At 40.8% G+C, this 25,286-nt stretch overlaps 1 protein-coding gene across 1 annotated transcript; it reads left to right on the top strand.

The window, feature by feature from the left end:
- On the top strand, positions 1-25,033 carry LOC125738414 (desmoplakin-like). Its single transcript, XM_049007323.1, has 24 exons — positions 1-320; positions 2,375-2,468; positions 3,559-3,692; positions 4,241-4,379; positions 6,429-6,554; positions 6,848-6,907; positions 6,999-7,166; positions 8,225-8,329; positions 8,468-8,563; positions 8,703-8,828; positions 8,993-9,145; positions 9,234-9,388; positions 10,083-10,209; positions 10,438-10,624; positions 11,537-11,706; positions 12,188-12,366; positions 13,721-13,859; positions 14,266-14,459; positions 15,063-15,225; positions 17,133-17,216; positions 17,358-17,465; positions 19,112-19,210; positions 19,415-20,554; positions 20,944-25,033. Exons 1-24 carry the CDS (start codon positions 154-156, stop codon positions 24,070-24,072), a joined length of 7,242 nt encoding a protein of 2,413 aa, XP_048863280.1. The 5' UTR covers positions 1-153; the 3' UTR covers positions 24,073-25,033.
- The last annotated feature ends 253 nt before the right edge of the window (positions 25,034-25,286 follow it).

Below are 25,286 nucleotides of genomic sequence, written 5' to 3' on the forward strand. Positions count from 1 at the left end.
CTTGCCGGTACCTCAGTCCTCTGTGTGCTGGGACAGAGAGATTCACAGTCGGATGAATAGCTTGCAGCTTACCTTATAGCACAGACATCCTAGTTTGTTCTGCTCTCCTGTCATTTGTTTTTCCTTTATTTTTTTCTGACTTGTTGGATTAAAATGAGCGTGTACGATTCACAGATTAAACTCCATACCTTGGAGAAGAGAACCGGTGACATCTCCGGCTACTCTTTCGGGCGCGGGGAGATAACCTTGGGTAATGGATATGGTGGTGACTTAATGGAGAACTATGGCACATATACTGTAACTAAGACTGTGTCAGGAGGGTGAGTATGAAAAACACTTTTCTGATTGTTTAACAGACTGTTTAAAATGTTTCAATTCCACAATGATAATCATTGATTATCTTTAACCCTCTGATGCACAGGATATTCAAAACCTTATTATGCACAACATAGGTCAAAGATGAAGCAAATTCATTTTTAATATTATTTAAGACATAGCCAGATGTTTTATTGCCTTATCATTTAAATAAATGTCTGTAATTTTCTAAGATTGCAGAAATTAATAGCATTGTTTTTCATTGTTACACATCATTATGTTCATTTTCTTTTCGTACTTTTTAAATATTTTTTTATCAATACCTCAAATTTGCAGGCATAGGTCAAAGATGACCTATTGGATTTATAGTCAATTGTACGGTGTGTAAAGAGACTCTAATCAAATTTGTGTCAATTATTTTTGCACTAATTTGGACATAGTGACTCATATTTAAAATTTGTCACTTTTCTCTTTATAACAGTGAATTCATAACTTTCTCTTCCTAACTAATATACTAACAACAGTAGGTTGTTAGCTACTGTAGCTTTTCCACCAGTGTTCAGGAAGTTCCTGGACCATCTCAACCAGGACTTTTGTAGTTCCTGGCCATTTGTGTTTGTCGCTTTCGCACTGCCCAAAAGGAACTGTGACGTTTATGCTAAACAAGCATGTAGCAATCGAATTTTCCGATACAGGAATATGGAGACACAAGCAACAAAGGTATTCAATTAATGAGTTTAATATTGTTGCGATACAAAAATATGTCCATGTGCTCAAATTCTGCTACACTGTACCTACTCGGGAGTACGGATTAAAAAAGGTTCAAGAACTACCACTGAGAATTTATGGTTTGGCCAATTTCCCATGGTGGGAATGCAACAGAAGTTCCTGTTTCCACAAGTTCCTGAAAAAGGTTCTTGCAGTGTGAAAATGTGGTAGCTTAATAATAAATGTCATTGTTTAAATATTATTATTATTTATTTGAAAGTACAGATATATCTTTAACTAAATAACCCCTTTACAAATACGCTAAAGTTCAATTCAGTTCAGTTCATCTTTATTTGTATAGCGCGTTTTCACAGCATTACATTGTGTCAAAGGGCTTTACATTATCCCTACCAAAAGCCCACAGTAAAGAAGCCAGAGGTGACAGTGACAAGGAAAAACTCTCTAGAAGGCAGAAACGTTGGGAGGAAACAGACTCAAAGTGGGAGCCCATCCTCCAGGGCCCGGTAGAGGAAGTCAAAGTCAAATGAGCAAGATGGCAAAAGTCCCAATTCACACTATAAACATTTTAACATTTGAGTCTCAACGTGAGCGGCAGGCAGGTGATGGCAGGCAGGTGCTGGTGCTGCTTCAGATGGCAGGATGAACAGTGGTACAGCAGCAGGGCGTACAGGAGAGATGTCACAGGCAGAAGGGCGAACGGGCCATAAAGACACCACAGGTAGTGGAGATGTTGCAGGCAGCAGGGTAGGCAGGATATCTTGATAATTTGGGGTCTCCAGGCAGCACAGCCCAGGAGGAGTGAGGGAAATAAAATGTGCAGTTAGCTAAAGTAGAGGAGAGTAGAGGTAGTGAAAAGAGTTAGGTGAATGCAATATGTAAGCTCCAGCAGATGTGGCTATGGCAGCATAAGTAGGAAGGAAAGGCAAATGGGAATGCAGGCATGGGGAGACCCTGAACATCAGCAGGTTGTATGAGGCCAGTAGATCTCCAAGGTATTCTGGTGCAATGCCATTCAGTGCTTTATAAGTTAATAGCAGTATTTTGTAGTCAATCCGAGACTTAACTGGAATCCAGTGAAGGGAGAATAGAACAGGGTTCTGGATTTAGGCCAGGGTTTTTTTGGAAAAAGTATTATGAAAATAATTAATGAGATTAAAAAGAAGCTAAATTGTACTGTAGCACAACCCATGGAATTACACTGGCTTTATTTCATTTTGACATTAGTATCAGGGGCTGAATGCTGGGAAACCTCTATCAATGTGAAAATGAAAGCGATGCATGTTGTGAATGCAATAACACATGAATCAACATATAAATTTTGCACCTACAGCTCTGCTCAGGTGAACATCATTCTTCAGAGGGCCAGCAGCCTGCAAGCGCAGTGTCAGGAGTACCTGCAGAAAGCAGACTACCTTCTGCAGTCTGTAAGTCCCGGCAAGCAGCACCTGAGTATTGCATTATGTTGCGTGGATCTACTGTTGGTTCTGTTGTAAAGTAATGTGTCCTACAACATGAGGCGAAGATGTGGATAGGCCACATCCATTTCATAGTATGAGTCCAAAGGATCAGAACATATTTGTGTGGAGGAAATACATAATAGGAAAAAAATTAATTTGAATTATTTATTTATCATCAAGTACTTTCATATATATATAAGGGATTTACTTTGGGGTGTTATGAAAGTCAATAAAGGACAATTAAGATAGTCAATATAATGAATTATGTACTTAAAATAGTGTCTAGTGTAGACAATGTGCACAGTGCAATAAGCTAATAGTTTTTCTTGTTGGGTATGGAATTGCTGGTTGCATAGACAATAGAGGTGGTTACTTTCTGTAATTCTGCCCATCCAGGCTAGATTTTAGCCCATAGTATGGATTGAGCCGTGGCTGAGTTTCTGTTACTTATAAGACTTTCCACTTCCCAATAATATCACTTATAGCTGACCGTGGAATATCTAGCAAGGTTGAAATTTCACAAGCTGACTTATTGCAAAGGTGGCATCCCAGGACAGTACCACGCTTGAATTCACTGAACTCTTCAGAATGACCTATTCTGTCTCAATTTTATGTAAACCTGACTGCATGGCTAGGTGCTTAATTTTATACACCTATGGCAGTGGGTCTTAATGAAGCACCTGAATTCACTGATTAAGAGGCGTGTCCAATACCTTTGTCCATATAGTGTATATGTGTGGCCGAAATACATATTAGGAGGCAAACAGAATCAAAATCGTTATTTATTCCCAAGTACTTTTATAAAAGGGATTTGCTTTGGGTTGTCATGTAAGTCAATCAGCAACAAAACATCAATATAATTAATCATGTACATAAAATAATGCAGATAAAGTGTGCAGTGCAATAGTCTAATGTTTTTTCTCAGTGGGTACTGAATTGCTGAAATTGTTGGTTGCATGAACAATAAGGTTGATTTCCCTCTTTGATTCTCCCCTCCCCCCCAGGCTAGATTTTAACATTTAGCATGGATTGACCCCCCCCCCCTTCTTTGTTCCAGAGTGGCGGCTCAGGACGAGCCAAAATGGACATTGAGACCTGCATTTCGATGGCCAACAACCTGATGCAGGAGTTGCAGTTATGTGCCATGGAGTTGCAGACCCTGGGACAGCCCAATGATGTCATCTTTCGGAGGTGAGACCGTGTGCTTTTTGTGGAATGAGGTATTTTCATTACCGTAGTCTTAGCCTTTTCATTTTTATCTTTAATTTAATTTGCTAAACTTTATTGTACATTCTGAACAGGGAAACGGTACATTTCACTACCAGTTGTACTTGTATAGCTGTATATGTCACAAATAAGGAATCTTGAATGCTACTGTCACATTGATGCTGAAACACAGTGCCCCTCCCATACAGAACAACTTATAAGGGTCAAAGCTTCATAGTTAACTTAATTTACAGCGACATCATGGATTAAAAAGTGAACTGGATGAGTTACCCCATAAAAATAGTCTTTTACTCATTTACTTTTTCTGATACATTTATCTGATTTTCTGCGTTAATCTTGTCTGAAAGAACTGTGATTTCATGTTGATTATGTTTAGTTTGTATCATGTTCAATATCATATTATAATCAGCCTGGGTATAGCAGAAATGCTTGCAAACCCTGTCCATTTTTTAGTAATTGTGTGAAAGCATCACTGGATAAAATGGTTGACTGGTGGTTCTTCCCACCCACAGCCTGGACCAGTACCGAGAAATGATGCAGAAGATCCACTATGCTATCGGTGGGACACTTCAACGGAAGAAGAGCCTAGTGACCCGGGAGGATCTAAGCCGCAATTTCCAGGAGGCCATGGCCTGGATTGGGCAACAGAAGGTACATTCAGCAGCTATTAAACAAAAGTATACTGTGCCGCTGAGACTAGATCTGTGTATTATATACAAAATATCCCAGGGTAGGGGAGGGGGCGTGTCTCACTGCTTAAACATCAGTTTTTTCTCAGGTTTATCCGATTTTCCATGCTTTTGTTTTGATAAACATTCCCAAGGGACACCAGCTGGGAAGAATTAGATATTTTCATGTGTGTTATACCACAAAGCAATTGTTTTATTTAACTTATTATGTTTCTCAAAATACATCTCGAAAAATAGCTTTAAATATTATGGATTGTATTTGATGAGAGTAAAATATTTAACATAAATTATACATTTTTGCACTAAAAACACTGGAATAATTCCCATAAATGATGCAACTTATATTCTTTCAAAAATGGAAGGAGCTAAGTTGCAATGCAAAATGGAAAAAAAATAAAAGCAAAGGAAGGGCTTGTTTCCCAAAAGCATAGTTGCTAATTGCATTAGCAGCTTACACGTTTGAAACCATGTACCTGAATAGTTTCAACAATCAAAACCAAGATATTTATATAAAATAACTGTGATTCTTCTTACCAGTTTGTCATGCATTCCTTTGTTCCCAGACCACACATGTATTTGTTTCATCTTTTAAAAACTACAAGGAACTACTGCCATTTTAAACATGTGATTAGTTATAATTAATCACAACCTATTAGGTTGATTAACAGGATTAATTTTCTAATTGATTGACAAAAGTAATATACAGCCATTAAAAAAAATTGAGAAACCACTTTATTTTTTAAACAAATCTGCATTTTTAAATTCTGGTTTAGTCCTGCTTCTGTTGCCGGAAGGCTACACTGAGTAGCAGGTTGCTTCCAGGTTTCAAATTTCTAAGACAGCAGTACACAAAAAAAGGTGAAGCAGGAGAATGACCTGAAACCAGCCAGGTAAAGGACAGAAGCTTTCTGATGCCAGAGATGACTGTTAACTTATCCGTCAGTTTCCCATGTATCATAGGATGATATCAAGTGACCTTCAGCAGGAAAGGAAGGAAGGAAGGAAGAAGCCTTTCATCCTTTCATTAATGAGATACAGAGAAGAACCATTTATATAAAATTACAGCCGCACACCCATAAATTGAGAAATGAGTGAAACAAAAAAATTGTGCTGGGGTCTCTTATTTTTTTTCCACAGCTGTCCATTCATAATATGCACGGGTTGGACAATGGAAGTGAAACACTGGCCAAAACAGTGTTTGAGGTTTCACACTTGCACATGCGCAGCCTGGTGGCCAATCTTCTTATATATATTCCCTGTGGTGCTTCTTTGAACAGTGTGATTACATGAAAGGACCAATTGTACTAAAAACGAAAACCCTTTAGTGCACCTTGAGGGGTGTACCTGGGTTTCTAAAATGCAGCACTTAAATCATGTTTAACAATGAGCCAGATGTGGTTTAGATGTGAGTTTAGATGTGGTTTTTGTTGGCCAAAAGTGCAACGTCATTTCGCTGCCTTAAAATAGTAACATGCCGATAATGTGCCCAGCCACGCCTCATTTAAAAAACACCATTCCTATAAGCAGAAACCAAGCGCAAAATCATTTCCAATCTTGATGGGCGCACATGCCGTGAAAATGAGCAGTGCGTTGGTACAAAACTAGCAAAAACTTCGCTTTACTCCGGTGTAAAATAGGGCCTTCTGTAACTGTCACCACCCGGTGATATGCATTAGAACGGCAGGGAAACTTCAGGCAGAGAACTGAATGGACACTGGGCTTCAATGGGTTATTTTATGAGATATTAACCTTTAGCAAATTAGGGTCCCACAAACTAGATGCCCCATGAGTATAACTGCAGGAGCAAATGGTTTTTTTTATTGAAAAAAATAGCTTGCCCAACTTTTCTGCAGTATCAGTAATTTACCGTCTACGAGTCTAACACTTGTTCTGTCAAAATGTCCACCCCTGGAGGAAATTGTCAGCACATCTGGTATGCAAACAGAAGCTTTATAGGTTTTGTACCCAAACTTAACCCCCTCCCCCCACCACCACCACTTCCACCATGCAGCGGCTCATTGAGACCTCGACCTGGGGAGATGATCCCAGTGCCATTGAGCAGCAGATCTTCAACCAGAACAAGTTCCACAGCTCTATTCAGAGAAGCGCTGAGGTGGAGCGTGCAAGAGAGGAGCTGGTAAATTACTAATATTAATAGTCTGCTATAGTAATATTTTATTAGATTAAAAATTTCACACCTTCTGACTTGTTAGAGATCGACCAGATGTCACTAAAACAGCAATAAATGACAAATATCACTTATGTAATAAAAACAGACTGAATCATACACTCACAGAAATAGGCACCTTTTACACTGCTGAACAGATTCTAGGCATTTTACTAATCAAGTTATTTTTTTGAAAGTTCAGAAACTTTTGATTGGCAGTATAAATTGATTATGATCAAACCCTAATTTCCTTCTCATTTCAGTTGCAGAAGAGAGACAAAGCCAACCTGAATATGCTGGAGCAGGAGTGGGAGAGCTTGCAGGTGAGACTGTGCATCTTTGTTTTAAAAAACACTGATGCAAGCACATGCCTGTCTACCTCACCAACCTCCTCCTGTACACTATTCCATTCAGAGGATGTCCTGTAACCGCACCAACCAGCTAAGGGAACTTCAGGCGATCATCGAGGAGATTTCCAGGGAGATCATGTGGGTGAACGAGCGCGAAGAAGAGGAATTGGTGTCCGACTGGGGAGACAAGAACATAGATACCTACCTCCTCAAGAGACAGGAGAACTACTCAGTAAGCAGCGTTTCATTATTATTTAGCAGACACTTTTATGAGAAAACAGGATCATAATCAGCAATTGGGGATCATGGGTCTTGCTCAAGGACCCAATGGTACAGTCACTCTGGCAACCATGGAATTTGAACAAACAACCTTCTGATTATGGCCACAATGTCTTAATCCATTGAGCCACAAACCACTAAATCTCTAAGCATCTAGTATCTAAAGTAGCTTCTTACACTCTGACATACAGGAACAAGTTTCAAGCATACCAGTTTAAGGGTTCTGTTGGGTATATAACGGTCTGGGTTATGTAAGGAGAGTGAATGCCCAAAAGCCTGTGCAACATCTTCTCAAAGAAAATAAGGTTACTGTATGGAACACTGATTTTTAAATGGAAGTTTTAGAAGAAATCAGTCACACTGGGATTATTTAGTTCTAGTCCTAAGGGTTCCTAGCAGGCTTCTTTTTCACCTTATTCTACAGCCGGCAGATTCATTACTGCTAAATTTGTTCATAGATTCATATTCGTTGCAGGTGTAGTGAAGGAACACCCACTTAACAGCCCTGACATATAATACTTTTGGGTTTAGAATTTTGAATATTTCTTTATTAACCTTGCCCAGCAGTTATTGGGTAGAGTCTTTGCATATATACACAAGCTACCTAGGATTGAGGTGAGACCACAAGAAGATCTCAGAGATTATTGGCTGTTTTATTCCAGGGCAGTGAGTATTGTTATGGAATTTTTGCTCCATTAATATTTCCAATTGCCTGCAGACTTGATAACAAGATCGTGGAACTAATTTCAGAATTAAATGCTTGTATTTGCCTCTTCTCTCTAATCTCTGAAAGTCAGCCCTCATTTTTACAAACATTAAAATTCATCTTCCTGTCTTCATTTTACTTAATATATTTTGTCAAGGATTTTCAAACATCACAAACTTGCTTATACATCTAAGTGTACTCCACTTAGGATGAAACTGTATCATATAACGTTTAAGCCTCAAAAATGTCTTGCCATACTGTGATGGTTGTGTTTCTGAATCATGTTTTTGCTTTTGCTTGGTTAGAAACTCATGTGTGACTTGGAAGAGAAGGAGAAGGATCTTAACAAACTCAAACAGAAGGTAGATGTTCTCCTTCAGAGTGGTCACCCAGCATCCGACAAGATCGAGGTAAGCTTAAGGGTCTCTAAGTTTTCAATACAACCCCATGGAAGCTTTTATTTTGTGGTTTTGTTTTGCTTTGTTTTGTTTGACTCCTGTGTTTGTTCTTTTAAGGGTGTTGAGCTATACATCTACTTATATTTTTAGGCTTATATGGACACCCTGCAGACCCAGTGGAGCTGGCTCCTTCAGATCACCAAGTGTATCAACGTACACCTTAAGGAGAATGCAGCTTATAGCCAGGTAACCCCCGTCACCCTGCCCCCCATTCAGCTGCTGACCTTGCATATTAGTGGAACATTGGCCACCAATCATTTCATATCGCTTATTGAAGTATCAATTAAAATAAATGAATCAAAAATTTAACTTTTCTCCTCCAAAGTTTTTCAAAGAAGCCAATGAGACATACAGCAAGCTGCAGGACCAGCATGATACAATGCGTAAGAAATTTATGTGCGACAGGGTCACACCCCTTGAGACCCTTCAGGAACTGTTGAAGAACCTGGAGGTAGAGTATGGTTCCCCCGTTCAAATCATAATGCAACTTTTTGTTCGACCTTAGGAATCGAAACCTTATTGGTCAGCGTTATTGGTTGACTGAGGGAGTGAAGGGTTGGTTTTCAAGGGGCTCTACTTGATCTGGTCATTGATTTTTACCCTTCTGATCCACAGAGGGAAAAGGAGAGGCTGACAGAGAACAAGAGACAGGTACAGCTCTTGATCAACAAGTCCAAAAACATTGTGAGGTTGAAGCCACGAAATGCAGAGGAGAAGACCAGCAGCCCAGTGATTGTGAGGGCCCTGTGTGACTTCAAACAGGACCAGGTCAGTGAAGCATGCTTGTACACGTTTGTGCACAGCCTCACAGATGCACACACACCATCACTCAGCTGGTCTTCACTCTGCTCTGCAGAAGGTGATCCTTAACGGTGATGAGGGAATCCTGAAGGACAACAGCCAGCGCAGCAAATGGCAGGTGACAGGTCCAGGGGGTCTGGACATGCTGGTCCCATCTATCTGCCTTCTTGTGCCTCCCCCCAACCCACTCAGCATTGCTCTGGCCAACAAGTAAGACAATGTGGATCACCCATCTCTGTTTTAGCTGTTATAGGCAAACCCCAATTCTATGTGTCCTGTTAGTAAAGGGGTCATGAGGGCACCTTTAGGTCCTTTAAGGCAGTGGTTCTCAAACTGTAATTCAAAACGTCCGGGAGAGTTGGCAAATAATTGCGAGGGATCGCCAAATGAGTTTCTGAATATGCTAAAAACAATCTATCAATCAATCAGTAAAATTTCTGTTGGTGCCAAAACCCCCTTCCCCAGTGAAATTTTATTTTTAGCATTTCATTAGCAAATTTGATCACTGAGGAGCTTAACCCCCACTCAGTGAATTTTATTGTTTGGAATGAGACTTGACCGATCTTTTCTGGGGGGTTTCCAGACAAAAACTTTGAGAAGCACTGCTTTATGTATGCGTTTATAAAAATATAATTGCACATTCTTAATTCTTAATATTTCATTTAATTTTGAAATAATTCCATGAATTCCATATATGGTGCACTAAAACTGAAACGATTAACACTATGAAAAGATTTCAACAATTACAATGTTGTGGAATGACTGTAATTCTCCCAGTTGGAAGCATTAGTAGTTATGCTGACCGATTTCTCCAAAGCTATCTGTCTGGTGGGAGAGGGGTTGGGTAGCAGCAGGGAAGACCACACCCCCGAGCTAAAATGGAGACTTGTTTTGCCCACCATAGGAACGAGCAGTACTATGAAGCCATCCTGGCCCTGTTTAACCAGCTATTCATCAACATTAAGAGCCTCATGTCCTGGCAGTTGTGCCTGATTGATATTAGCCGCATCAACTCACTGACCATCAACATGGTATGTCTCACCGGGAACATCTGGGTAACACAATTTCCTGTCTGGTTCTAGAAGCTGGAATTTGGATACCCACCGAATCTCATGCATACATCTCTATGACAGCTTGATGATTAGAGCTAGTTACATTTCCCGTTGACCTGAGTGTCACATAACGGCAGCAAAGGTGCAGACTGGTAGACAAATCCCACAGGGAACATTGGTCACCATGCCGCTCTGCCGTCCTTGCAGCTCATACGGATGCGTCCAGAGGAGTACCGTAGCCTCATAAGAAGCCTGGAGACGAACTACCAGGAGTTCCAGCGCAACTACCGGGGCTCGGAGTTGTTCGGCGAAGAAGACAAGAAGAACATGGAGACTCAGTACAGTGGTGCCCAAGCACATTACAACAAATTGGTTGTGCAGCTGCCCGGATACGGTAAGCCTGTGTCCTATTGTAATGTGGTTATAGGGCTCCCCCCAGTGGGTGGCGTTATGACCTAAATATCCATGGTTCTGGGTTTTGGATCCAGGAAAAAAAATATTGTAATACCATGAAAAATGAGTTGTTATTTTTGTATTGTTTACAATCCAACTGATATCTCTGAAGTGAATTTCAATTTCAAATCTGAAAATTACATTACTTTAAAAATAGTAAGAAACATTCAGTACATCTACTCACCTGTAAACACAATTCTGCATGTGTTTAGAAATATGAATGTGCTGTTGCAGGAGCTGTTGTCACTGACCTAAAGTGTACTAGGGCTGGATCAGATCTCGTTTTTGAGAGGCAGGGGCACCGCTGGACCCCCAAAGCAAAAAAATCCAATTATATTACAATTCTTAGTGGCCCTGTCACTCAGAAGCCCTTAGAATCATCCTAACTTTGCACCGCTTTACAGCATCACTGTGTCAGGTTTCGCGGGTAACGGCGGGCAGGTAGGCGGGTAGGAGACAGGGAAGGACGAGGCAGGCAGGCAGAATACGGGGAAAACTGGGGATTTATTAAGGGGGAGACGGCTACGGGGAGAATGGGACATCACAACGATACTAACATCAATGACGGACATCGGACAGGGCAAGACGTGGACTGATATAGAACAAAGACAGGGCAAAATAACAGGGCACAGCTGAGCATGATTGGGGAAGCACACGTGGATAATCAGGGGCTGTGGCACACATAAGGTTCAGACGAGCAGGGCATGACACATGGTATATTAAAGTTAAATTTTGAGCCTGTTTTCCTGAAGAAACATTTTAATGTTTTTTTTTTTAAAGGAGCCCACAACTCATGGCAGTCGTGGTGTTAGCTTAGCAGACTAATGACAATTTCCGGCATCCCTTGTTACAGATGGTAAGGAGGTAAAGGGGGAGGTGCTAAAGGACACAACATTTCTGACGGAGCTGCACAACCTGCGGCTGAGGCTGGAGGCCTCTGAGATGGGCCTCACCCAATATCTCCACGTGCCCCTGAGGGAAAACAGCGTTCAGGAGTGTTCCCAGCGCATTGTCCAGCTGGAGGTAGGTGTGGGCAGGTTGACTTTGCATGGAGCAGCCATCCTTGTTGCTTAGCAATAGTGTCGTGGTTCTTGTGGTACTTGAGTTGATATGTTTTGGGGAGGTACGCAATGTAAAAAGGTTGATAACTATGGCATTAATGAATTCAACCCCAATTAATTTTATGCTGCTAAATAGATTTTTTTTAATAAAAAAAAAAAATTGGGTCATGATATAATCCATGTTGAGAAGTTGATCATCTTGGACCCATGTTTATGATGGAGAGCTGCTAAGGGCATGTGAGTTTGTGCGGTTTTCACTCTTTTGGTGTTGTGCTGTGTCATGCCCATTGGATAGCTATGTTTCCCTTTAAAATCTGACATTGATATTTCTTAATTTGAAGGTTTACACTGCGGGGGAGACTGTTTCTCTGGCGGGCGGGGTAGTTTTCAAGAAGCACATCTTTAGAAGTCATTCTGAATTTCGCACATTTTGACTTTTCTAGACCCTGTACCGTGACGTTGGCACTATCAGAGATGAATATCTCAGGCTGAAGGAGAAGATCCTGAAGCAGCTAGAGGGCATTACGGATTCGGATAAGGCCAAGTTCCTCCAGACAGAGCTGACGGCCATCAACCAGAAACTGGGCTCCCTGGAAGGCTTCTCCACTGCCTACTTGGACAGGTAAGCTTGGCTTTCATGGATTGGTTGCTGCTAGTGGACACTTTAACTTCCTCCTCCATCAAATCTGTCCTGTATTTACATTGAAGCAAGTCTGTGTTAAATACCCAGAAGGTGTCCCAAATATTTGCATGCCTCCCAAACCTCAGAGCCCCTAGTTAGTCACAAATGGTCATACATTAGGTGGGGTCTGAGAGACCCAAAGTTACTTTTTGAGTGGTGCCCCGGAAACAACCCTGGTTCCTTTCTATAATCTTTTATGGCACTTTTCCATCAGGAACTGTACTTTTGGTACTTCATAAAAGGACAAAGAGGTATGGTACTTCAAGGTGTTGGTTTTTCAGTGGGGTAAAAACTGGTACTGGCACTGAATGACATCACACCACGAGGTGGGGTATTTTGTACTGAATTTGAAAAATGGTTATGGTGTATTATGATGGGGCTGCACAATGTGCGATATTAATGCCATCATTGTAAGTTATGCACATGTACTACTGCAAGGACTGCGATAGTCAGCTTGTTTAAAACGGGGCTTTTTCATGGCTTCATACTGTTCGGACATTATAGGCTGAGGGGTTTAAGTTTCACTTTTCAAGTAACATTTTTACTCTGCCATAGCAAAAAAAAAATAAAACTTAGCAAGCTTAGCAATTTTAATGAATATTCCTTTTCAAGATTACCTGTTATATGTAGGTTTTAAGTTTCCCTCCACTGCTTTTGCATGAGCTCTGCATGCATTCTTTGAGGCAATAATAATCATTTCATTTTCGCTATTTAAATTGCTCATAGAAGAATATGTGAGAAATGTGTTTACTTTGAATTTTTTGCTCTATAAATATCCTAGTGTTTATTACAACAAAAATCACATTGTCAAATTTGATCTTGTTCCAATATTGTGCAGCCCTAATATATTATACCAAGTATTTTTTTTATTTCTAGTCAGGCCATCCTGATCTTGTTGTATCTGTTCTTGCAGCCAGATCACAAACTAAGCTTGGGTCTCTTCATTTGTCCATGCATCCATTATTATTACTTTTTTTAAAACTTTGATTATTGTTGCTTTCTGACTTTGTAACTTTTGTTTAAAGACAGCGGTTGTATTGTGTTTCAGAAGCAGGCCATTTGCATAACCAGTAGACAAAGAAAGCGTTTGCAAGCCCCTACCCAAAGTATGATAAAAGTACCCCAGCTGCTTTGGTATTTTGCATTCTGTAACTTTTGGTACTGTTACTTGAATGGAAGTAAATGGGAAAGCACCCTTCTAGACTCAACAGATCACTTGCGTTCAGCATCTTTGCTTACAAACACATCTCTTATTATTTATATGTCTGCTGTTTTTTTTCCTTTCGAACCTCAGACTGAAGGCACTCCGGACACTATTCCAGAGCATGCTGCAGGCAGAGGACATAATCAAGGTCCATGAGGCACGGCTCACAGAGAAGGACACCACGTCCCAGGACCCCAAGCTAGTGGAGGACTACCTAGGTGTCCTGAAGGTATGACTGAAGGTTCTCTTGCAGTTCTAGAGTTAACTATGGATTTCCAGCAAGACGTGGTCATCATGCCCCAGTTCTTCAGTCGCTCATGTTTTATTTTGATTTCAGTGGATATGCTTTTGTAATTATCAGCTATGACAGTGGTTCACAAACTATGTACCACCGGTGGTAATGGTACACAGAGGTATCTTTTTTTAACCTACGACCTAGCCAGGAAAAGCAGCTGGAAGTTGGATGGCTGTTTTTTCTTAAATTAAAAAAGTCCATATTTTGCCTTAAATAATTAGTTTTATTCTACCAACTGTTTTAATGGATGAGTTCAGGTCAGGAACCTTTACGGTATAACAGGATGCAGAAACAGATAGGACTGTGTGCATGTGTGTATGTTCACTGTTGCAATTTGCAGCAAATGAGGATGGAACTGGAGCAGAAGCGAGATGTGCTGAATGCGACAGACACCGAGCTGAACAATGTGGTTCGCTGCAACAGCCAGATCAGCCAGTCATTTCACAAGTGTGACGTGGATCTGTCCAAGTATTCTGAGCTGGTGGGACAGATGAATGACCGCTGGCGTCGGATCATGGCCCAGATTGATAACAGGCAAGGCGTTTCCCAATCACCTCATTCTGTTGCTCATGTGTGCCACAATTTGTTAAAATAGTTTTCTTCTCGCTGGGTGAATGTGTGCTGGGATTTGAGAAAAGGAAACATGGTCCCCAGGGTTTAGTCAGCTTGACTTAGTGTCTCTGAAGTTCTGCCTCCAGCTACTATCAGAATGTTGAAGGTGATGCACTTTGCAGGATTAAGGGAGGAAATTATTTTCTTGTGCAGTGGCTCTCAAACTATGGTTTGTGTACCACTGGTGGTATGTGGCGGTATCTACTTTTATGATGTTAGTCATAATAGCAGTATATGGAGAACCTAATATTTTCTGAGGTGGTAAGCAGTGTAAAACATTTTGAGAACCACTGTCCTCATCTTATTGTCTCCCATTTAATATTTGAATGATTTCTGATGTTCAGTTTGCACATGGTACTTCAAATTGATGTTGGGATTTATTAGGTATGCAAGAGATTTCCTGATGTATAAAAATGTTGGGTGAGCTGTGAGTCAACTGAGGAGCAGCAGGGTTTGGTGACCCTTCAGTTAGAAGTGATCAGACCACACCCCTTAACTGAGTTGTACCCTTTACTGCTAACTCAGGTCACAGGACCTGGAGAAGTTCCTTCAGCTCCTCCGACGCTACATTCAGACCAGCTCCACCCTTGGCCAGTGGATTGATGAGACAGGGAAACGACAGGACAAGCTGCAGGCTGCCAAAATCAATGATGTCAAGGTTCTAATGGAGAACCTGAACCAGCAGAAGGTACTGCACTCTGTTATCTGGTGAAATAACATGCCTGTTAGTATGTGACACACTTCCTGCATGCTTCTGTAATAAGAACATAAGAAATTTACAAACGAGAGGAGGCCATTCGGCTCATCAATCTCGTTTGGTGAGAACTTAACTAATAGCTCAGAGTTGTTAAAATCTTATCTAGCTCTGATTTAAAGGAACCCAGGGTTTTAGCCTGCACTACTCGAACAGGAAGACTATTCCATACTCTAGCTACATGCTGTGTAAAGATGTGTTTTCTCAAATTCAGCTTAAAATATTCTCCCGCTAATGTCCACCTATGGCCACGAGTTCTAGTATTTAAACTAATATTGAAGTAGCCATTTGGCTGAACAGCATCTAGACCTGTTAGAATCTTATATACCTGGATCACGTTCCCCCTAATCTCCTTTGTGCAAGGCTGAACAAATTCAGCCAAGCTAACCTTTCCTCATAAGACATTCCTCTAAGACCAGGAATCATTCTTGTGGTCCTACACTGCACCCTTTCCAAGGCAGCAGTGTCCTGTTTAAGGTATGGTGACCAAACTTGCACAAAATGTTCTTGGTGTGGTCTTACCAAGAACTGTATAATTGTAGCATCACCTCCGTTGACTTAAACTCCACACACTTAGAGATGTAACCAAACATCCTATTAGCCTATTTAATTGTCTTAATCATAATGGTCTTAATGGTCTTTCTCATAATCAGATACCTTTATTTCAGTGGAACCCATAAAATATCTGTACTTTATAGTTCTGCTCCCTGTAAGGATTACCTTACATTTATCTATATTAAATTTCATCTACCAGGTATCAGCCCAGTCGCTAATTAAATCAAGATCCCATTGTAACCTCTGTGCTGCTAGTTTAGTATCTTTTACACCACCCATCTTGGTGTCATCTGCAGATTTAGCCAGTTTACTGTATGTATTGGTGTCAATATCCATCCATCCATCCATCCATTTTCCAAACTGCTTGTCCTACTGGGTTGCGGGGGGTCCGGAGTCTATCCCGGAAGCAATGGGCACGAGGCAGGGAACAACCCAGGATGGGGGGCCAGCCCATCGCAGGGCACACTCACACACCAGCAGCTCCAATTAGCCTCAGCATGTTTTTGGACTGTGGGGGGAAACCGGAGTACCCGGAGGACACCCCACAACGGCATGGGGAGAACATGCAAACTCCGCACACATGTGACCCAGGCGGAGACTCGAACCCGGGTCCCAGAGGTGTGAGGCAACAGTGCTAACCACTGCACCACCATGCCGCCCGGTGTCAATATCATTAATGTAAATTAGGAACAGTAGTGGTCCTAAAATTGAACCCTGTGGTACTCCACTATGAACGCAGGCCAACTGTGACATTGTGCCTCTAATAAGTACTCGCTGCTTCCTGTCTGTTAACCAGTTTTCGATCCAAGCTGCTACAGTTCCTAACATCCCTGCAGCTTTGAGCTTATGCAAGAGCCGTTTGTGGGGGACGACATCAAAGGCCTTCTGGAAATCTAAGTAGATCACGTCGTAGGCCTTTTTGCAATCAATTTCTCTTGTAGCTTCCTCAAAGAACTCAAGTCGATCAGTTAAACAAGATCTACCTCTCCTAAATCCATGTTGGCTATCTCTCAGAATGTTATTTGATCTGTAACATATGTGACCCATCACCACGAAATGAGTCTTATGGGTGTATTTTTACCAGTGTGACTTAAGACTCATTTTGTGGTGATGGGTCACATATTTATAGTGGAAGTATAATGTAGGCAAGCAAAAGAGAAGGAATCCAGTGTAAATGTGATTCGTAATGGCTGAAGTCAAAATACAAAAGTGAACTAAAACCTGTTTTGCAGTTCATAATTCAGTATTGACATTACCTAATTTTTCTCCATCTGTGCCTTTTACAGGCACTGAACTTCGAGATTAAAGGGAAGCGAACAACCGTAGAAGACGTCCAACGAGATGCAGACACTTGTGTTGTTTCCATTAAGGTAGGGACTGTCTGAATAATCCCATCCATTTCAAACGAAAACAGCTGCCCCAAAGGTGACATACTTTCTTTAATAACTTGTAGTTTGATTGAGGGAAGTGCGCAGAATCCACCACTGACCAGTAGGGGGTGCTTTTTGCAGGATTATGAGCGACAGCTGGCCGCATATGGAGCAGGCCTGGAAACCCTGCTGAACATCCCTGTTCGGCAAACTCTGCTCCAGTCTCCTGCCACAGGCATCTCTGTAGAGGTCAGTTACTGCTTTGATCAGCATTTGCCTGATCCATGTATGAAGTATAAGGCTGGCACTAACAACCATTTTTCTGTGGATTAATCTGTTGAGTATTTCCCCAATTGGTCAATTAATCTAAATGATTAATTTTCCTCCAGAAAAGCAAATAGACCATTTAACATTTAATTTAAGTCAATTTTATTTTGACAACAATGAACTGTATGTTATAGTAGGGCTTTAGATAATGGATGTCGGCTTTTCGGCACTATATGGACATTATTTTCACCGACAATTTAATAAACAAATTATTAGTATGCCTAAAACATCAGAGATGTGTACTGTGATGCCCAAAACTTGCAGTAATTTGTATAAGTTCAGTGTATCATTATGTTTATTAAATCCGGTTAGCAGAGCACACCACTTGCAACGTTTTTGGTAAATCATTGAAGCAATAAGCACTTATGTGGCAATGAAGGAAGGGGCAGCTCAGCAAACACATCTTTTAAAAGACGAGAAATTGCGGATAAACAAGTTAAATAGATGTTGGTGGCGTGGTGCTACTTTTTGTTGATCCAACACTTTTTTTTTCATTTTTACTTCAGTTTACAAATTATTTTAGTTTATTTAGTGTATTTGTTTCAATTTTAGTTTACGATAAAAACATTGGTCCCAACAAACCCAATGCACATGAACATACACTGGCACCATCAGTCCATATTTTATATGCCCAGATTTTAGCCCCAACATTTTCTCAAAAACTTATTCAGTGGAGATTCTAAGATAGCAGGCAGATAATTTAGCAGCTACAAAGACAAAAGATATTAAAAAGCTCTCCATATTAATGGTAATTTAATAAACATCAATAGATAACACTCACAGTGGTTTTGCTTTTTCTGGTGGTCTTCAGGTGCTAGTGCATAGCGCTAGTGTCCCTGTAGTATGATATTGAACTTTGCATAATCTAAAACCACATTTTTGTTTTGTGATAATTGGAACTACTCCCACAATTACATAGACAAGACATGTGTTATAATGAATTGAAGTCTTTTAGAAATCATAATGATAATTTCATTGAAATAATTTAAAAAAACAATGCGTCGATTTAAAATATTGATTACGCATTTTCAGCATTGACGTCATTGACTACGTCAACTAATCGCGGCAGCCCTAATCAAGTGACATGCATTTTTGAGAAAGCAGGGTCAGACAGTCTGTGGAACAGTTGGGGGTTAGGAGCTTTACTTAAGAGGGGGCCTAACTATGAAATCACCCTACTGACCCCAGGATTTGAACCGGAAACCCTTTGATCTCATTCTACCCTGCTGAGCCACGCACCATCCTTTACTTGTATTGCTGCATATTTCTTACATGAAATTCCTGGCAAAAATGAGAAACTTACATTTATCTTGTGTATAGTATATTACAACTTAGGATTTTACACAAAATGTACTATAAAAGGAAAAGAGTCAAAATTCCAAAATAATACCAATTAAACAGATACCTAACAGTTATGATTTACTCAGCAGGACACCAAATGCCAGAGAAATGGAATAAACATTGTTTTTTGTAGATGTGTACAGTATTAAAACGGATTGTTATTATAAAACTGTTTAAGTGGATTTCCTGTTCTTTCCCAAAAAACTACACCCCCCCCCCCTTCCCAGATGGGAAACCTGCAGTCCCGATACATTGAGCTTCTCACTCGTTCAAGTGACTACTATAAGTTCTTAGGAGAAATGGTAAAGAACTCGGAAGAACTGAAGGTACATTTTTGCTTATTTTACATTCTGCTTATTGAGTAGACTCTTTCATAAGAAACATTACAAGCGAAGCAGATAGTAGATTACAAGCATCACAAGGCAGGCCTGAATTAATGTGTTACATATTATTTGAAGAACGTGTATGGTTTTTTTGTGGGTCGATCCATGCATATATGAATAAGACACAGATTTTGTTTTTTAATACAGATCAGAAACACCCGTATTGACCTTTTAGAAGAAGATTTGAGACTTCTGAAAGGGGACATCGAGGATCGAAATCTCAAAAACAAATCTCTTGAAGACAGTTTAGCTAGATATGAGCGGGAACTTACCCAGTCCAAGGACCAGTTGATTATCTTGGAAAAAGTAAAAAAATCACTGACAGAAACCACCACAACACTCCAAGACAAAAACAGGCAGGTAACATTGCTGACACAGAATGTTGAGGATGAATTAAGGAAGAAAAGATCCATGGATGCAGAAAATGCCAGGCTGAACCAAGCTCTGACTGAACTTCAGGCAAAGCTTGCTGCCTCTGCTGACCTCATCAACAAGTTGAAATTAACAGAACAAGATCTTATCGTGGTCACACGTGAACGCGAAAGGCTTACTGGTGAAAAGGGCAAGTTGGAGCTGCACTCAGTTGATCTCCAGTCCAGAATTGATGACTTTAAGCAAGTCGTAGATCGGTTAGAGGCTGAACTTCAAAAGCAGAGGAAGGAGACACAGGATGAGGCTACTGGGAGGAAGAGGCTGGAGGCAGAGTTGGACAGATTGACACAGGCCTGCAGGGAATACACAAGCACCATTACTGTACTTAAGCGGCAACAGGAGGAAGCCACCAATGCAGACAGAAGAAAGGACCAGGAGCTACGGAGACTTCAAGATACCCTGGACCAGAGCATGAGGGAACAGAAGACTACCATGGAGAAGATTGACAGGCTGTCTGCTGAGTTGAAGGCTCTTCAACAACAGCTCCGGCAGGAACAAGCCCGAGTGAAGGAGGCAAACGTCCGTAATGAGACTCTGTACAGGACCATTGAGGAGAAGAGCAGGGTGCTGAATGACAATACTGTTGAGATTGAGAGGCTGCAGACTCTTACTCAAAATCTAACAAAAGAGCGTTTGAGGCTAGAGGAAGAGCTGAGTAACATGAAGATGGAGAGAGATGAACTGATGAAAAAAGAAAGCAGCGAAGAGGTTCTTGCCCGGATAGCATCTCTACAGGTCCAGCTTCAATCAAGTGGCAATAGCATTGTGGAGCTTAAGAAACTTATTGACAACTTAACTAAAGAAAAGACAATGTTGAAAATGGAAATGGCAAAGGTCCATAAAAAATCCATTGAGGTATATTACCAATAATTTTTTTTTATTATTTCAAATTAGTATGTCTGGATTTTCAGATCAGCTTTTCAATGGAAAATCCAGACATGTGACACAAGGAGTATGGTCTGGGATTCATTACAAGAGTTAAAACCAATGTTTTGAGTTTCATAGTATTTTATCTACTTTCTAATCTTTTTTTGGGCAGGTTGTCTGCTGTGTTACATGCAGCTTCTTAAAAAAATAATTTTTATTATATAACAACCAATTACTTATTGTAATAGTAATGGTTTTAATGGATATAAACAACATTACATTGGCTAAAATGCATTTTTCTTTATGTTTTAGATTGGAGCTAAATAGCTCCTACATTTTAAGGATATTAGTAATTTATATTTTCTTTTTGTTTTCAGACGTCACAAATTTTGCATGACACCCAGACTCAGTACAATGACTTGCTAAGAGAAAAAGAAAACCTGGTTGCCAAGATAAAAATGCTGGAACAGGATAAAAGCAAAGTGCAGAGATACGACGATGAAATGAACCGCATGAAAACCACACTAGAATCTGAACAGAGAGAGAAGCAATGTCTCCTTGATGAGAAATCTCGGATCAGCAAAGACTTTAATTACTGGAAGACGCAGTATGAGCTGAAGGATGATCAAGTCAGAAAGTGTAATGTTGTGAAAGATAGCATTGAAAGGGAAAGGAACTCCCTGAAAACCGAGAATGAAAGGCTTATGTCTGAACTAAAGGCTCTGGATGAAAGGTACAAACTCAGGCTAAATTCCACAGAGAAAGAAGTCACCGGCCTGACAGTAACAAAGGAAACCATGGAAAAGGAACTTTGGACGCTTAAGCAAGAGAAGACTGTAGACCCCTCCATGCTTGTTTTTGATGGCGTTCGTAAAAAAGTTACAGCACCCCAACTCTGCGACTGTAGAGTAATCGACAATGCCACACTTAACCAGCTGATCAACGGCAAGAAGACCGTCCAAGATGTGGCTGTTGATATCCAGGTCAACTTGAAAGGCACTGGGATCATTGCAGGGATCACTGGAGGTCCTGAAGGCAAAATGTCAATCACAGAGGCTAAGAATAAAAATCTTCTTACACCACAAAGTGCCACTATGCTCCTTGAAGCTCAAGCTGCCACGGGCTACATCATTGATCCTAAACAAAATGAGAAGATGACAGTTGATATGGCTTATGCTAAGGGCCTTGTGGATGCACAAGACAGGGACAAATTGATTACAGCTGAAGCTGCCAGCACTGGTTTCAAGGACCGTCTTACTGGCAAGCTGCTGTCTGTGGGACAAGCTATGAGGAAGGGACTAATTGACAAAGAATCTACACTCCGTCTTTTGCAAGCACAAGAAGCCGTGGGCGGGATCCTAGACCCGGTCCTGAGCGTGTTTTTACCAAAGGATGTCGCTCTGGATCGTGGCCTAATAGATGATGATCTTTACAGGGCTTTGAATATGAGGCCAGAATGCTACATTGATCCGGCTAACCAGCAGAAACGGTGCTACATTGATCTAAAGATGAAAAGTAAACCTGAAGCTGGCACTGGCTTTCTCCTCCTTAATGATATAGATAAACCCCTAGAAGTGCCAGGTCTACGGAAACAAGTTCCAATTCTTCAGCTTGTTTATGCTAACCTGCTTACAACCTCTGACGTGGATGGACTGATTGAAGGTAGAATAACAAAGGAGGATATCATGCACAGACTCAGGTCATACCTACGTGGCTCCAGCTGCATTGCAGGGATTTATGACAATGCTAAACAAAGACCCTTGTCATTCTATCAGGCCATGAAAGAAGGTCTCCTCAAGCCTGGCACCACTTTGGAACTTCTGGAGGCTCAGGCTGCCTCTGGCTTTTTGATTGATCCTGTTAATAATCTGTACCTGACAGTAGAGGAGGCATTGCAAAAAGGTCTGGTTGGCATGGAGTTCAAGGACAACCTCCTTTCTGCAGAGAGAGCTGTCACAGGATACAAAAATCCTCGCACAGATGAAACAATCTCCCTGTTCCAAGCTATTGAGAAGGGCCTGATACAAAAAGGTCATGGAATCAGGTTGTTGGAAGCTCAGATCGCAAGTGGTGGCATAATAGATCCTGCCTATAGTCATCGCATTGATGTGGATGTTGCGTATGGGCTTGGATATTTGGACAGAGAGATGAATGATATCCTTTCCAGAGAAAGTGACGAGACAAGGGGCTTCTTCGATCCAAGCACTGAAGAAAATCTGACCTACCGGCAGCTAAAGCAGAGGTGCATCCCTGACACAAAAACAGGGCTTCTTCTGCTTCCGCTGAAGGAACAGAAGGGTACTCAACAACTTCGCAAGCGCCGGGTGATGATTGTAGACCCTGACACAAAGGTTGAAATGACTGTGCGTGAAGCTTATGAAAAACATGTTATTGACTATGAAACCTATCTTGAGTTGTCGAGCCAGGAATGTGAGTGGGAGGAGACGACCTTCTCAGGACCTGACGGTTCTACTCGACTCATTATCACTGACAAAAAAACAGGTGTGCGGTATGACATTCAGGATTGTCTTAGCAAGGGAATCCTTGACCAGGCTACTGTAGACAAATATCGATCTAGGAAACTGACACTGAAAGCGTTTGCTGACTTGCTAACTAGAAAGGCAGGTTCTGGGTTGTGTTCAGATTCCATTAGTGTTCCAGAAGGAATTACAAGGAATACCCAATCACAGACATTTTCATCAACTACATCTAAATATGTTTCAAGTCTCTCTATGGCACTTTCTAGGTCTGCTGATGGTATGACTGAGCAATCTCCTATTGGAGCCATATTTGATTCTGCAACACTTGAAAAGCTGAGCATCAGTGAAGCACAGCGACGTGGAATAATTGACTCGATCACTGCTCAGTGTCTGCTGGAGGCTCAAGCCTGTACTGGAGGCATTATCAATCCCACAACTGGGAGAAGATTTTCACTGCGTGATGCAGTCTATCAAGGCTTTATCGATGAAGATATGGCTGCTAGGTTGAATCCAGCTCAAAAAGCATATGTTGGGTTTGAAGATGTGAAGACTCAAAGAATGATGTCAGTAGCAGAGGCAATGAAAGAGATGTGGCTGCCCTATGATGCAGGGCAGAAGTTCATTGAGTACCAGTATGTCACTGGTGGATTGGTCGACCCTCAGCTCAGTCAGAGGATAAGTCTGGAAGAAGCCATCCAGAAAGGCTGGGTGGATGCAAGAGGAGCACAGAGGCTTCGAGACATCAAGCAGCACACAAAGGACCTGACATGCCCTAAGACTAAGCTGAAGATTTCATACAAAGAAGCCTTGGACAACAGTCTTGTGGAGGAGAACAGCGGAGTGATGATGCTCCAGGCTCCTTCCATGTCCAGCAAAGGGATCAGCAGCTCCTACAATGTGTCCACTGCTCCTGGATCACAAAATGGATCCCTTTCACAGTCTTGGGATGGTTCCAGTAGGGGCAGTATGGACCACATCTCAGTGTTCAACAGCAGTTACACCTACAGCTCCAACACTCTCTTTTAATACCTAATAGCATGCAATAATTATTTGAGATTAACACAAGTAATACAGTATAATTTAAATTTTAGGAAAATAGCATTAACACACTAAATAGGGCAGTGAGAGGTAATTAGGGAAAAGGATGTAAGTTCGTGTGTGGAAAAGAAATACAGGTATCCCTCAACTTGCAACCATATTTGAGACCAGAACCACCAGATGCAAGTCAATTTGGGTGTATCATGATAGTAGAGAAGCAAGACATTTAGTACAGTACTGAAATGTACATATAATACAAAAAATAATAATGTGAATACAAAATCACAATATATTATTAGAAAAAACATCGCACTTGAATTTCATAAAAAAATAAGACACAAATTGCAGTATAAAAATCAAAAGATGGACACAGTAGCAAACAATGGGAGCTGAGATAGCAGATGGTGCCTGAAGCTGCAGCAAAATATTATTGTACAGTACAGTAAGTTTCTTTTTATGTAGCGAAATAGTACAATAGAAGTACTGTATCTATCATATCTGCTTGTTGTAGTCGTCCATCACATATACATTACAGTATTTGTGCTGCATTACAAGTTATATAGGGAAAGTGGGTCAAAATATAGCTTCTCCTGTACCTGTTACACTAAGTGATACACTCTTTAATGTTCTAATATATCTGCTTTCAGGTGCCTCTCGTTATTTGCCATGGACCTCGGACAGATACCTGTATTTACCACTACAGATAAAAATAATAATCTTCTCCTTATAAAGCAACTTAAGATGATTATGCTTGGGACAGTAGAATACTCCATATTGCTTTGAGTGCTTAATTCCTTATAAAGGAAGAGGGTAAATAAGGGAATCGTACTGCATGTCTGCAGCTTCTTTTGGTTACAGTGGAGAAATTTCACTTTTGTAAGCACTAAAAGTTCTTGCATTTTGTATCATTTATTATTTGCATTAAATCTGAAGTGCTTCTGTCATTTGACCATTGTGTTTGTCTTTCATGTGTGTTTTTGTATGTACACAAGACAAATCTGATAATGCCCCTGTAAAAAAAAAGGTGCAGGTAAACGGTTTATTGTGAGTGTTTACTGCTTGCTCACAGGCCTCAAGCCTTAATTATATAGTTAAAATCTTAATTGCTGAAGGATCTGCAGGAGTCTTCAGAGGAAATCAGCAAACGATCTCTAAACGAATGGTCATCTAGTTCGCCTGACAAATTCACAGAACAAAAAAAG

This window comes from Brienomyrus brachyistius, chromosome 1 (genome assembly GCF_023856365.1).
Source record: "Brienomyrus brachyistius isolate T26 chromosome 1, BBRACH_0.4, whole genome shotgun sequence".
Taxonomy (NCBI): Eukaryota; Metazoa; Chordata; class Actinopteri; order Osteoglossiformes; family Mormyridae; genus Brienomyrus; species Brienomyrus brachyistius.